We start from the raw sequence: 15545 nt of genomic DNA, 5'->3' as shown, positions 1-15545 counted from the left end.
GAAACCTACTGCCTTCTCTTACTTTGAGGATACACAAGAATGAATGAGAGCGTATTAAAGTGAAATCCAGAGACAGAGAGGGATTAAGAGGATTCACCTCAGAGACCTTTCTTTTGAAATATTTATCCCTCTGGGCCCAGTGGTCTCTGGCACGTGGCATGTGTCACTGGGCCAGGACCACTACCCCTTCCCCAGCATGATGAGGAAGTGGGAAGGGTCAGCTTTTGGAGGCTTCCTTCAGAGCCACCCTTGCAGGCCTGGGGAAAGAGACAGCGTTCCCTCACTACAGTGGGTGGAAAACCCAGGTCCCAGGTCCCAAATGCTGGTAGCCAAAGTCAAGAGACTCAGCATAGGTGGAGTCAGCAGCTGGACCACTGAGGCAAGACTCAGCCAAGAGCCTGAGATGGGACCCGATCTTTAGGTGGGAGTGCGGTTACACCCGTTTCGGGAACAAATCTTCATAGAAAGCCTGGGAGGACAAGCTATAACCCACATAGTACAGAGCAGAGCAGAGACGTTAAGTTTCTAAACTGACTTCTAAACTAATTTCACACAGCTAAAGAATTTTGAAACTAGGATTCAAATCCAAGTAGCCATCAGGTCCAGATAAATACACGAAGTCAGAGAGGTTAGACTCCCAGTCACACAGCTGTGGGTGGTGGCTCAGCTCCAGAGACCATGCTCTTTCTATGGTGTGAGACCCAGGGAAAGTTCTGGAGGTTCTACTGGCTACTGAGGGAGACAGTGTTGGGGGGAAGCATGGAGCTCATGAAGAAGCAAGTGGCCTGGTGTCCTTCCACAGCCCTCAGTGACCTTGTCAGGGATAAGGCAGAGCTGTCACCTGGAGGAAGCCACAGGGCATAGACCAGAACTTGGGTGTCCCCATAATCACAGTTCATGACAGTCAAGACTGGAACTAAAGCCCACCTGTCCCCCTAATTCTGATTCAGGGATCTTTCCTGTGGTTCCAGGCTGCTGGGGCCATAATGGGTGAGCACTTATCAGAAATGTTAGAGAAAATACATGGAGAGCCATGGGGGCTGGCCCAGACCATCACTGAATTTCTTCCCTTAAAATTAATAATGGACTGATTCACTAAACATTTATTATTCATCAGGCATCCTGCCAAGCATTTTTTTTTCCCTCCAGATATGATTCATTCAGTTTACAAACATGAGCCAGATGCTGGATATATGGTAGAAAACAGACAAGGCCCTCGCCACACAACTATCCTCACAGGTGGTGACGATTTTTCCCACTTTTTCGATGAGTACCCTGAGGCCCAGATGGGTTAAGAAACTCACCAGAGTCACAGAGCTAGTGAGCAGTAGAGCTGAGATTGAACCCAAGTCTGTCTTCACCACTTCAGCATCTGATCTTTCCTTGCAGCCCTCCTGAATTTATTCAGACAGTGGTGAGGTTTGGCTCTTTATTCCCAAAGCCAGACTCCCCTACAGTGTCTGCCCAGCCCCCAATGCCAGCCTAATGTCACCACTTTGCCTCCACTGCAGCCTGAAGACAAATTTTCCAGATTCTTTTCTCCTCCTCCCAGAATCTCTCTGCATGTCATTCAGGATGCAGTGAAAGCCCACGCCTTTTAACTACTCCCCTTAGCACCTGTTTCTTCTGCCCACGTCCCCTTCCCTTCCCTTTTTCAACCTCAGAATGTCCAGTCGTCCTTCAAGACCCAGGTGAACTGCCCCCTCCTCTGGGAGGCCTCCCTGCTTCTTTGAAGCAGAGACTGTCCTGGGGGCGCCTCATCACCCACCTTCTTCTGAGCAGTCTTTATGAGTGTCTTAGTGTATTGATGTACCTGTCTGTCTCTCCCACTTACCTTGAATTCTTGGGGGTCAGGAACATACCTGGGGCCCTTATTCTTGTTGTACACATAGTTGCTGGACCCCCTAAGTGCTCAGTAAACGCTTGTGAAATGAAGACACAAGGACAGCCTGGCCTCTGTCTCTTTTGGTTTACATCCCTCCTACAGAACTCCCTTCAGTCCAGCTCTGTCCTCGCTCTTTATCGCAGCCGCTGACTGTGGGTTTAGGACTTAGATGCTTCATTAACCAATAATAATGACTCACTGTACTAGCCTCGGGAGCACTGTAAATGATACAGTGTCAGGAGAAGGCAGTGGGATGTGGAATTTCAATGAGGCTGGCATGGTTCCAGAAACAGAAGATGCCACGTGCAATCTTTTTCTCTGTTACAGTTTGCATATGTCAGGCCTCCCATGCTAACTTGGAATAATTCCATTATTCTGTCCCAGTTCCATTTCTAGACTATAGGGATTTACAGTGAGTTGCCATGTGTCGGGTGTGACAGGTTAGCTGATGGGCTCTTCAAAGACACCCATGTCCCAATCCCCAGAACATGTGACAGTGTTACCTTACACTGCAAGAGGACCTTTGCAGATGTGACTAAGATAATGATCTTGAGATGAGATTATCCTGGATTATCTGGGTAGGGGGCCTTCCATGTGATCACAAGTGTTCTTACAAGAGGCAGAGGGAGGGACTTCCCTGGAGGTCCAGTGGTTAAGAATCTGCTTTCAAATACAGGGGAAGGGGGCTCGATCCCTGTTTGGGAAACTAAGATCCCACCCACATGCCACAGGACAGCTAAGCCCGCACACCTCAACTTCTGAGGCCACACTCTCTGAGGCCCCCATGCCCCCCGAGAGAGAGCCTTGCATGCTGCAACTAAGACTCGATGCAGGTAAATAAATAAATGTTAAAAAAAAAAAAAAAAAGAAGAAGCAGAGGGCGATTTGACTGCAGAAGAGATGATATGATGATGGAAACAGAGATTGCCTTGATGTGCTTTGAAGATAGGGGTTGGGGGACAGTCACAAGTCAAGAAATAGAAGTGGGCCATTGGAAGCTGAAAAGGGCAAGAAAAGAGAGTCTCTTCTCTAACCTCCAGAACAAACCTGCCCTGGTAATTCCTTAATGTAAGCCCTCGGAAGCTGGTTTCAGATTTCCAACCCCCACAACAATAAGAGAATAAATTTGTGCTGTTTTAAGCCACAAAGTTTAGGTAATGTGTTACAGCGGTGCTAGGAAACTAATATAGGAGGGAACTCCCTTTCCTGGAGAAGCTGACAGAAAGCCGTGCTCTTTTTCTGGATGTAACCTCAGCATCATTCTTAACACAATGCATCTGGGTGTTGGAAAGGGGAGCTGGAGCCCCTTTGTTATTTGAACTGGGACAAATGCCTCCTTCAACAGTTAGGGAAAGGAAGCTCAGAGAGATCAAGTCTTTCCAGGGACTTGCAGCCCATCAGTAGTAGAACTGTTCCTCACGCCAAGATTGTTTCCCCGTGTCAGCCCTTGAAAATCCATGTTGGGAGCAGAAACATCAGTGGTGCTGCAACATTCTAGCTTAGACTGAGCTCTCCTGCAGGAACCATGATTTTTTTCCCCTGGCAGTCAGGGCTGGATCAAGAAATGGTCCTGCTGGGGCCTTTTTCTGGCTCTACTCACTGCCCCTCCTGAAAGCCCAGGAACCACAGCACAAACCGGGTGAGATCCCTAGAGCCTCATGACAAGTTTTGCCAAGGACCGGCCTCTCTGGGCAGATTTATTCATCAAAGCTCTCAATGGAGATTCCAGCCACTACAATAATGACTTACCCGGGGAATCTTTCTGCTTTGCTCAAATCCTTCCCTCAGGAAATCTGAGCTTGTGAAATGAGAGTCCTTAGGGGAGATGGCTGTTACCTGAGAGACAGAGATACTGGGACATTTGCCTCCCAGCAGGTGGATAAGGTTACAACCTCACGTGAAAAGATTGCTTTTCTATCCAGATTTATTAGCCAAGAGTTCCCTAGGGGCTCTGCTGTAGCCAGTCAGGTCATCTCCTGCTCAAAGACCCTCAGAGGTTCCCCACTGCTTCCCCAATAAAGTATTCTGGCTTAGACACTCCCAACTCTCCTCATTTGGGCTGCATCCTTTCTTTCCAGCCTTATTTCCTCTAACACTATAGTCAAAGTCACTGTTCTCTGAGAAGAACAGTGGGGAAACAGCTAGTACATCAGTGGCAGGGCTGAGGCCAGAGCAAGAATGCCAGAGTCCCACTCATGCTTTTTATCCTGCTTTCCAACAAGAAACAGAGCAGGAGGCATAATGTTGATGGCATACAAAATCCCAAATTCAAAGTGTAGCCTTGCTTCGTATGTGTGTAAAATCCCATCCAACCAGTCTCATGGGTTGGCTTTGTATGTACCATAGGTTAGATGGAGAGAAAGGATTTTGCATGATGACCTGGGAAACCTGGGTTTTGTACTTGCCTTTGCCCTAAACAGACTGTGTGACCTTGGGGGCAGCCTCCCAACCCCAGCCCCTTTACCCAGTCCACTTTCACCCTGCACAGTTGAAAGGCTAAACTACATGATCTTTATGTCCCTTCCTGGGAGACATTTCTGTTTTTTCCCAGCAGCCCAGAAAATTTCTAAACCAGTAAAGAAGCATTTTCCTGGGATTGATGGAAGCTGGCCAGGGCTGGTGAGGAAGGGCCAAATTCAAGAGTTTGGCTCAGCAGTAGGAAGGAATTGCTAGCAGGGTTGCAGACTGGACTGGAAAGAAAAAAGCAGAACTGTGAATCCTGGCAGCTAATAGAGCAGACCATTCACTCACAAAGCGTCAGTGAGTCCTGTTCTGGGCCAGACACTGTGCAAGGTGCGGGGGTGGGTGGGGGTGGAAATATAGTAACAGGCCAGATGGAAAAAGTTCTTGGTCTCAAATAGGAACTTAGAGTTAATAAGGGTGAATAGCAGGAGGCAGGCAGTTAAACAGCCAGTAGAAATACAGAGTGAAGGAGAAGGGGGATGTGGAAGGCCACAGGAACAGAAGGAGGATTCCTGTCACAGTACAGGAGGGGTCAGAGAAGGATGCTTAGAGTACCCTTAACCTGATGAATCTGGTTATTTGTGAGTGAAAAAGACAGGAAGGGTGTTCTTGGCAGAGGTTTAGTCTGGGGGGAAAAATGCCCAAGCCTAGGGAAAAAAATGCCAAGTTCAGCAAATAGCTAGAGAGATGAATGGTAGGGGGTGGGGAGGGCATGGAGAACAGAATGAAGGCCAGAACACAGGCAGCTGCTTTGTAGCCAGTGGGAAAAATGGAGCAGGAGAAATGGGCATCCATGGCTGGGTCTAAGTATATTCTGCACCTTGCAGCCTGAGCAGAGGTCCCAGGGCCAGGATCCTCAAGGGAAAAGACTAAGTGAGACTGCGGTTGCTGAAGAGCTGAGGGCTGAATGATGGGACAAAACTAAAACGAGGAAAAAGGGAAACAACAGTGTGCTGGGGGAGAGAAGGGAATAAATCCTCATTGACAACTTGCTATGAGGTTGGTCTTAGCCTTAGTTTTTCATCTAAAGAATGGGGCTACTTCCAGGACTAGGGTGAGGATTCAATGAGATAATACACATCTGCTTAGCTTGCAGCCTGACACACCATGAGTGGTTAATGAATCGTAGCTACCTTTATGACTACTGCAAGTTCATTCATTCCACAACTGTTTATTGAGTGCCGACTATATGCCAGGCATTGTTCTAAGTCCTGAACGACATCCATGAACAAAACAGAAAAAAATCACTATTCTTGCATGGTTACATATTAGTGCTTACTCTTTTTATCCTCACAACCATGTGAGGAAGTTCTTATTGCTGCTATTTTATAGATAAGGACTGGACACTAGGCTAAGCAACTAATCCAAGGCTAGGAAGTTAACCAGTGACAGAGGCAGGATTTGAACCCAAGTTTTCATGATGACATACCCAAGACTCCCTCCACTACCCCACCCTACCTCTATACAAAAGGCAACACAATTAATTATTGCTTGTGGTGTGAATATTATTTTCAACATGGATTTTCTATAATGATCTGGCTTTTAAACCCTCTGTCTTGTCATTCCTGTAAATCATGCAAACTCTGATGGGTTTGTCTCATATCAGACATACTCTGATATGAGAGAGGGAAGATGCTATTGTTTTATTCATTGAAACTGCAAGAACTTCAGGGGAAGTAAAGGCCCTTGTAGCTGGAGCAGTGGGGAAGGTTTCCCAGAGAAGCCTGTAGCCATAGGCAGGAAAAGGACAGCTGAAGGAGTAGAAACAGTTTAAACAATAATCCAGAGAGTAGAGTGTGCAGTGTGTGTCTATGTGTGTAGGAACGATATATGTGTGTGCACGTGTTGATTGCCTTAACAAGTATTTATTGAGCACCTAACATGTCAGATACTACACTAGGAATCATAGCAAACAAGGTGAGCTAGGTCCCTGCCCTCGTGGAACTTACAGTGTGTGTGTGTGTGTGTGTGTGTGTGTGTGTGTGTGTGTGTGTGTGTGTGTCTGTGTGTGTGTGAAGAATGGGGATGCGAAATGCACCTGCAGATAAGGCATTCATCCCAACAGAGACTCCTTTCTCTGAATTTTAGCTCCCTCAGCTGTGCTTCTGGATTTTCCCTCCCTCCCCATCCCTACTTTTGCCGACTGGAGGAAAGGTACAGCCTCCTGCAAGCTGCCCATGGGCTCAGGAAGTCCCAGATGCCAAGCTGGGCTGCACTGAGAGTGAGGGGCTTTGACTCATCCTTGCAGGCTGGTGCTCCCTTTTGGTGTGGGCCTTTTATCTACTAGCTCGGTGCAGACAATCAATGCTAATCTAGTCTTCTGGGACCAAATGAAACAGCCGTCATTTAAAGGGCTTGAGCTCTCTTTTCTGATTACCAAGCGACCTACATTATCACTCTCACCCCAGCCTGCCTGGGAGGGCATTGCCATTGACAAAGCCCAACCAGGCACTCTCTCTGCTGGGAACTGGCTATAATTTCTTCTGAGCTTGCCAAGCAGAGGAGCCTGGCCAAGAATTGCAGAGGCAAGGCTCTCGCCCTGGATCTGCAAGGAACTCCCAGTGTGGCTCTAAGAGTGTCTGTTTCCACCATCACCACCCGCTTGGCCTCAGCTTCCCTATTTATAACATAAAGGGATTAAACCAGACAATTCCAGAGGTCCCTTCCCCTGATCCTAAATTCTAGGTCACTCATGATGCCAGATCACACTTACTGGAGGCCTGGTGTGCTGTGATTCATGGGGTCGCAAAGAGTCGGACACGACTGAGCGACTGAACTGAACTGAACTGAACTCTAGCCCTAACAAGTTTCCAGGGACTTCCTTGAAACCCATATGATGGGTATGAAGCTTAGGATAGCAATTAATAGCATAGGGATTTGTGTGTATAGATATATACTGATGTGAATATTTCCAAGACACATTAAGTGAAAAAAATCAAGATGCAGAGTGGTTTCAATAGTATAGTATGATATGACACATGTATATTACACACATTTGTATAAGCACACATATGTATAGAATATTCTAATATCTTTGGAAGGATACAAAAGAGCCATGGAGGAAGGGAACTGGGCATCCAGGAAGAAGATTTAAATTTCACTTTTTTTATTTCTTGATTTTTTAAAAACCATGTGCATTGCTGTGTCAAAAATTAGTAAACAGTTTTAAAAATAGAGTGTGGACTTTGCCATCAATTCACTTAACAAATATTTACTGAATATTAATTAGGTGGCAGAGGCTGATACAGGAAGTGGTAAGTGAGAGAGTCCCTGCCCCCATGAAGCCCACAAAGCCAAACTGATAATGGCCAAATCAGTAAGTGCAATATAATGCCAGGTAGCCATAAAGGGCATGAGATATACAAGACAGACTTGAATATGACGCCTGGCTTTTCATAACAAATTGTTTGACCTTAAGGAAGTTGCTTCAACCTGTTGGTCCTCAATTTCCTCATCTGTAAAACGGTAGCAATTAATGCTCCAATTTTTTGTGTTTGAGAATGAAATGAAGTGAGTATCAGTATTGAGACATAATAGGAATTTGGCAAAGGTTGGTTATTGTTTTGGTTAATATTACTAGGGGAAGGGTTTGGAGGGGAGTGGATATGGCCAAGAGCTGTGTGGGGACTGAAGGCGGTGGGAGTGGGCATTACCTCCCACCTGGGTGGTCTCCCTGGGTGGGAGACAGAGCAGGTTTCGGGGACACAGGGAGAGGTGAACAAACTGGGCTTGTTGTGGGTAGGCTGATACGGGAGAGGAGAGGTTAGTGACCCAGCCCAGAGGTGACACAGAAGACAGAAGTCAGCTTGGAGCCTTAACCAGCAAGGAGCCCCACATAGCTCCCCCAAGGCACCTGGTCTGGCCAGGAAATGATATGAAGGCTGGAGGAGGGAGAAACCCATTTGCCTCATGTCTGGGGTGTCCAGGGACAAAGTCATTTGGGTTTCTTGGCAGGGCTGGGTCTCTGAGTGGCAAGTGTCTCCATGTTAGGCTGATGGGAGGGTCCATTTAGAGCTTCCACCCCATGCTGTGGTGATGCCTGACTCCTTCCTATTGTAGTAATCCCCTGCTTCCCAGAGTAGATGAGAAGGTCTCGGTGACATTGCGCCTGAAGGTTTCTGCCTAGACTCTAGATGCAACTAGGAACAGAAAGAGAGAGTGTCCTCAGGGGTCCCCAAGCTGAGTCTTGGTCCCCGAGGGCTGGCTCAGAGACAGAGGGGTGGGTGTCTCACCACTACACACCCAAACCAATGACGGGTGCTTCTTAGGCAAATGGGCTACATCCCGGGCAGACGTTAGGCTGGATCAAACTCTAGAATCATCTGTGACAGACAGTCACTTGTTCAGTGACTTAAAGCTTGCTGGGTGCATGTTCATGAGTGTTTATATGTGTGTGTGCCTGTGTATACATATGTTTGTATACGTGTGTGCATGCATGTGCATCTGTGTCTATGAGTGTGTGGCATAAGGGAAAAGGAAGGTAGTGCAGGTCCAGTGGGTGGAGGAAGCCAGAGAAGCGAAGTGTTTGCTTCTCAAGAGAAAATGAAATTCAAAGAGAAAATCATTGCTTTGGGGGACTCCGTGAATCTCACCTGCTTTTAGTGAATCCCATTCAGTGAAGCTTTTTATGCAAATCTACACAAACAAATTCTGGGCCCTGCTTGGAGTCCTAGGAGGGTGGGTTCCATTTCAGGAGCTGTGGGGTGGAAGTGAATCTAGCAGGAGGTCCCTCCTGAAAGCTGAAGATAAGAGGCTGGCCATGGCCCATGGGGCTCATTTGACGGTTCCCAGTGATAGCTTCTTAGCCACATGTGAAATATCCATCTATGGTTTTTTGACATAGACTCAAATTGTCAAATTTATCCAAACTATTTTTGAGCAGCAAAATCCCCCTTTGCCTAAAGGAGGTTTTAAATAGAACCCTGACATAGAAAAGAGAAAAAGGCAAGCTGCCCTGGGTCAAATATGGAGATGGGGATGGGAACTCAGTGCGCCCCACCCCACTCAGGTTCTTCCCACCTCCTCCACTCAGGCTTAAGTCTCAGCCCACATTAAAAACCCTTTGGCTCCTTCACCTTCCCCACTGTAGAAAACCCTCCCGGGTCCTGCTACTGTGCCCACATCCCTTTGAACTCAAAAGAGGCCTGCCGCCTGCCACCTAGGGGGCTCACTGTGGTCCTAGGGTAGAAGGCCAATTCTTTCTGGAAAAATGAACCTTAAAGAGACCATGGCCAGCAACTTGGGAGATGACTCACTGGTTACTCCTTCTGTGACTTTGCCTCACTGGTCAGGGCATAGGTTCTGAAGTCAGCTTTGAATTCTTGCTTTGCTACTAAAAGCTGTGTGATCTTGAACACATCACTTAACCTTTCTGAACCTGCTTCCTCTTCCGTAAAATGCACACAGTTCCTCCATCACAGGTACGTGTAAGGAGGGAAGGAGCTGTTAAATATCTTAGGTGGCAAAAGTGAAAGTGAAGTCGTTCAGTCGTGTCCGACTCTTAGCGACCCCATGGACTGCAGCCTACCAGGCTCCTCTGTCCATGGGATTTTCCAGTACTCAAGAGTACTGGAGTGGGGTGCCATTGCCTTCTCCTAGGTGGCAAAGGCATGGGTCTATTATGGCCCAGGGAAGCAATTGAGAAGAGAGATCACTGCGTGGGGGCCAGCAAGAGCACGTTGTCTCCACCCGATTATTTCCCTGTGGGGAGGCAGGCCCAAGGAATGGCATTTTCCTACTTTTCTAAGAAAAAAATCAGAAATTCAGCTCTCTATGTAAAAACTCCCAATTTTTAGAACTTTATGTAATAACTCCCAATTTCAACGTTTTGAACACTGTGGGTCAAATAAAACACACCCGGGGGCTGGAAGCTTATAGCCATAGATGCCAAGGGACAAAAAGTGACACGTAGGAGTCGCTCACTAAGCTCCGTGGACCAGCACACCTGCTCCCCTTCTCCCCTTTCCCTTCTGTCCTGCCCTCCCCAGGGTCTGGTTTGTTTCCACTCAGACACTTGCCTCCTGCCCCTGGATGTCCTGGCAACTGTGGTTAAAGGCAGTTTGGCGGCTTCCCAGTGTGTATGTAGGTGGGTGGGGAGGGGAGCCTTCAAAGGCACCTCTTCTGCTTTCTGCCTCTGAAATTCAAAGCTGGCCTCTCAAGGAGTGATGCATCTTTGCTCTGGGTGCCCGAGCCTTGCTGTAGCCGGATTAATCATGCTCTCCAAAGAGGAACTCTCCAGGGCTCTGGTGATGTCCTTGGACGGTCATATGTGGAGGTGGTCAGGCCCTTGTTGCATCCCTCTGATGTGTGTGTATGTGTGTGTATGTGCCCTCTGATGTGTGTGCATGTCTGCGTGTGTTTGTGTCAGGGTTAGGGGCACAGAGGGATTGGTCTTTAATTTTCTTAATTTCCTTCCTTCCTTGTTCTTCCCTCCCTCCCTCTGTCTCTCCCTCCTTCCATCTGTTTTTCTTTTGACAAAAGTTACTAGGCTTTTGCATAAATGATGCACACTCACTGATAACATTTTAACTCAGAAAAGATCAGAGAATGTAGTTTTAAAAAAAATGGAAAGCAAAAACAAACTTCTCAGAAAAACCACTGGTGAGTATCTTCCCAGAGGTTTCTTTACATGTAGATAAACTGATACAGAAATGAGTGTTTAATTTCATGTAGTTGGGCTTATAGAATATCTGTGTGGTTGTGCAATATGCTTTTTTCTTCAAATAGTATGTCCAGGGACATCTATTCCTGGCAATGTTCTCAGATCGGCACCATGGCTGTGTCTGCAGTACCTCAGACGTGTCGTAAATTATTTATCAAAGCCCTTGTTGGGAAGATGCACAAACCACCCCCTTGTCAAGGTCCCCAGAGCTCCCCTGGACCCAGGACACACGATCCTGTGCCTGGACGCTGGGGCAGTTTCCTTGCTAGTCATCCTGCTTCCAGGCCTTCCATGATGATGCAAACCCACATGGAGCTGGGACTGACTTGAAACCTGCCCAAAGGATCATGTCACTTCTCTGCTTAAAACCCTAGAATCTCTTCCCTTCACTCTTAGAATAAATTCCAACCCCCTTACCATGGCTAAGAAGACTGGCATTTTCATGATGGGGCCTTACATGTGGCTTCCGCTGCTGCCAGTCCGAGACTGTTCACTCTTACTTCAGGACTTCTGAGCTCATGGCTCTGTTGGATCCTTGCAAACGAGCTCTTCCGCCACTCAGGTCTCAATTCAGAGAGCACCTTCCTACTCCCCCCCTCCACCCCTGATCAGTGCTGACCCCCTTACCCCTGACAGTCTCGTCCCAGTAGTTTGCTTTTTATTTTGTTTGCAACACTTTCACTATGTGAAATTGTCAAACCGATTTGTTTCCATGGTTGTTATTTGCCCTCAAGGGCGGGGACCTTGTTCTTAGCACCTAGACTGGGGATCCTTGTTAAATAAACAACCCCACCAGGCAATCTCTACAAAACACCAATGCTATTAAAAATCCCTATTCTCGGCTTCTGCCTTCCTGCTTCCGGCCTGGAGTATATAGAATTTAAACCTTCTCTCAGAAGTGTATTGGTGAAGTTAAAGAAGAAGACAGCCAACCAAAGGTCATCTGAAATTGTGACTGGCTGATAATCCCAGGACAAAATTAGAGACCACTACTCAAGCATAAGGCCTCCACGAAGATGTTTGATTTAAAGGCTTGGGCTGAGTATGTTGTGGAATGGGCTGCAAAGGACCCATATGGCTTCCTTACAACAGTTATTTTGGCTCTGACTCCATTGTTTCTAGCAAGTGCTGTGCTGTCTTGGAAATTGACCAAGATGATTGAGGCCAGGGAAAAGGAGCAAAAGAAGAAACAAAAACGTCAAGAAAATATTGCAAAAGCTAAACGACTAAAAAAGGATTGAAGGAATGAACAGGCAGTGCATCCAGAGGAAAATTGTTCGGAAAATTATGCATCTTTGAAAGGACCTATTAAGGTTTCTTTTTGGATCTTATGACAGTATTACTAAATGAAGTCTGAGTCTGTGGAAGAATGTCAGTTCTCACCTGTACTGTAGCAACTTTTCGGCTTCGGCATAGAACTCTGTTGACAGTTACTGTAAATTGGGATTTATTATGCTACAGATTCTTATAACTGACTTTCATTTGCCTTTTTGCAGCTTATGTGTGAATACTAAAATGAAAACATCCTGTGAAGAAAAGTGGCTTTAGATTATCAACTCTATTCAAAAATGGCTTAAAATGTCCTGTTCTGGACAAAGATTAAGAATGTAAAAATCAAGAGTTGTTCTGAGCAGAAAAGCGTGGTTTGGCTTAAAAGATACATGGTGTATTAATTACATCTCTTTATCATTATTACTTATTTCTTGGAATAGAATCATTTCTGGTTTCCTCAAAGCAAAATAATATTATTCAATGAGTACTTCTTTATTATCTGTATTTTTCTTATTTTAGCTTTTGAGATACTGGTAATTACCAGATAGTCTGCATTTTTAAAAATCTAATTTTATAAAGAATTGTCTTGACTATGTAGAATACCACCTACTGGATATAATCATTTTTGTACTTATGAACACTGCCATTTTCTTAGAGATGACTTGAGTAGAGTAACACTATGATTTAAAGCTTAAGAGTAAAAATGCCAAACCTTGGAACCAGTTTATTCTCACTTATGCTAAGTAGAAATGTGAAGTAGTTAACATGTCTTATCAGATAATTTGCTGATTATATAGATACCACTTTTGTTTTTTATTCCATTCTTTGTTTTAATTCATGTGGTGGTTATGTCCTTTACTTTTTGATCAGACAGATTCACAGTGAAAATTAAAATTTCAACTTTCTTTTAAGGAACTTTTAAAGAGTTACAGTTATCTTATATGTCATAAATGGTAAACAATATCCTCTTAATATTTGGAAAAATTTTGTTTGCATTGTATTAATTGGGTGAAAAAGGTGTAAATTGTGTCAAAATGAGAATGTTATAATTAGAAATAAAGAGGTAAAGGATATTTCCTTCAGTTAAATAGTATAATTGGAACTTTTTACTCTTTAACATGGCTTTTTTAAATGCATGGTTGATAATTTTGTTTTCAGTAATTAATAGCTTATTAATGTTTTCCTCACCTCTAATAATGAATTTTAATTTGCAAAAAATTGTCCAATAGCTTTAATTTAAAAATGAAACTAGATATTGAAATAAATTTGATACTTAAAAAAAAAAAATCCCTATTCTCCAGTTCTTGGGGTTTTTCTGTAATTCTCCTTTAAAATGTCTCTGGTGATGGGACTTCCCTGGTGGTCCAATAGCTAAGACTCTGTGCTTCCAAGGCAGGGGGCATGGGTTCAATCCCTGGTCAGAGAACTAGATCCTACCTGCCACCTAAGAGTTCATGTGCTGCCACGAAGATCAAAGATCCAGAGTGCCACAACTAAGACCCGGCATAGCCAAATAAATCAATAAATACATTTTTTTAAATAAATAAAATACCTCTGGTTTTCTAGGTGAACTTGAGTATGTCTCTCTGCTCCTTGCCCCCAAAAAAGCCCAGCCCAGAAGCCAGCTCCAGCCACTTCTCAGCTTTATCTCCTCCACATTTCATTACAAATCCTTATTCTTTAGCCAGATAGGAGTCTTGATCTTTCCAAACACACCTCCCTCTGCAGGAAGCCTCTCTGTGCTGCTTCTCTCTCTCTCTCTCTCTTGCTCTTGCCATCTTGCTTCTGCTGCTCAAACTTTATCCATCCTTAGTCCAGCTAAAACTGTCACTACCCCCGGGAGTGTGCCCTGTTTTTGACCATAAGAATGATCATTTCTCTCTTCTGTATGCATGTGACACTTCATCTTTTCTACCCTTGAGACATTAGGACTTTCTACCTCCAATACTGCCATTTCTGTCCTAGCTTGATCTTTCCTAGTATATTATGAGTTCCTCGCCAGCAGAGGCTATGGCTTGTTTACTTTTTCATAACAGTTAACATTGAGAAAGTACCTTATGTAGGTTAGCTCTTTTAAGACTCTGGGTTGGGGATGTAAGTAACCTTGCTGAACAGATGAGGAGGTGGTGAGAATTTAAGAAACTTGCTGAAGGTTACACAGGGAGGAGGTGGTAAAGCTAGGATTTGAATCCACAGCCTGAAGCCAGAGTTCACCTTGGCACCGATGGCAAAAAGCCCTTTCGGTTGTTTTCGTTTCCCAGTGCAGTAGCTGCCTGCCCTTAGCTCCCAAACTCTCAGGTCTTTGAAGTGAAGGATCTGCAGGGATACTGTTAGTCTTAACGAAAACAAATCAAAGGACTGTTCGCTCAAATCCAGATCTGAGTGTCTGCCTGCGGGGCTCCACATCATTACTCACTGATGATTCAAGAGTCAGGCTCGGGGAACCAAGAGGAGATGAGGTGATTTCTATTACGTTGTCGCACTGAAGTGTTCCTCTAAATGATGCCCATGGCTCCATCTCTCCCTCTTTATCCAGCTGGGAACACACGGCAAGTTCTGTTATCTTTCATGACTTGCGGTGTTGCTTCCCACCCTATTCCTTTTCTTCCCCATCAGCTCCCTCCTGTTTCCTAACGCTTACTGATCTCTCAGTTAAGAACATTTCTGATAAAATGTGTGACCCTGACAAAGCCCTTTGCCTTGCACCCCTGAGTAGCCATTTCTGCAGCTTTTGTAAATGAAGTTAGAGTCCTGATAAGGAAGTGGTGGCCCAGAGAAAGCATGGAATCTGCCCAAGGTCACACAGCAAGTGGATGGCTGATGTTGAACCTATACAAAGGTACAGAGTATCAGTGAACCCAGTGCATACCCACCAGCCAGTCTCAATAACTAGCAAAATTACTCTTGCCCACTTCCCTGCTCCCAAATTACTTGGGAGGAATGTTTCCCAGGTGCCCTTGCCTGGGTTTGCGATTGAACAGAAGAATGAAAGAAAAGTTGGTCTTGGGGTATGTGTGTGTGTGTGTGTGTGTGTGTGGAGAGGGACCTTGCTCTGCTTCCCTCCTTTCCTTCACCCTCCTAGCTACCTAAATTCCATGTCCTGTTGGTTCTCTCCTTGTTGTTACTCTTTCTATTCTCTCCTGGTGCCTGCTGAATCCCTGTCGAGGGACTAGGGACTCAAATGTTCTTCTAGATCACTGAAATTTAGGAGAGGTCTCCAGAAAAGCAACTCTTTCAAGCTCCAGAGGAAAGCCAAGCCACTTG

At 45.4% G+C, this 15545-nt stretch overlaps 1 protein-coding gene and 1 long non-coding RNA gene across 3 annotated transcripts in view; one reads left to right on the top strand and one right to left on the bottom strand.

Moving 5' to 3' along the window:
- LOC147369726 (uncharacterized) overlaps nt 1-15545 on the bottom strand; it is an 80043-nt gene that overhangs the window by 43540 nt on the left and 20958 nt on the right. The window lies entirely within an intron of this gene.
- Nucleotides 11886-12294, top strand: LOC147369727 (small integral membrane protein 15-like). The gene has a single exon (XM_086412569.1). It carries the CDS (start codon nt 12026-12028, stop codon nt 12248-12250), a length of 225 nt encoding a protein of 74 aa, XP_086268695.1. The 5' UTR covers nt 11886-12025; the 3' UTR covers nt 12251-12294.

Source organism: Bos grunniens, chromosome 7 (genome assembly GCF_055505025.1).
Source record: "Bos grunniens cultivar Pamir isolate PY7600 chromosome 7, Bosgru_T2T1.0, whole genome shotgun sequence".
NCBI classification, from domain to species: domain Eukaryota; kingdom Metazoa; phylum Chordata; class Mammalia; order Artiodactyla; family Bovidae; genus Bos; species Bos grunniens.
The sequence above is the reverse complement of the archived record's forward strand: the minus strand, read 5'-3'. Positions and strand labels throughout refer to the sequence as shown.

What these genes read in the sequence shown, in the direction of transcription:
- LOC147369727 (XM_086412569.1), top strand. Translation starts at nt 12,026, where the DNA reads ATGTTTGATTTAAAGGCTTGGGCTGAGTATGTTGTGGAATGGGCTGCA.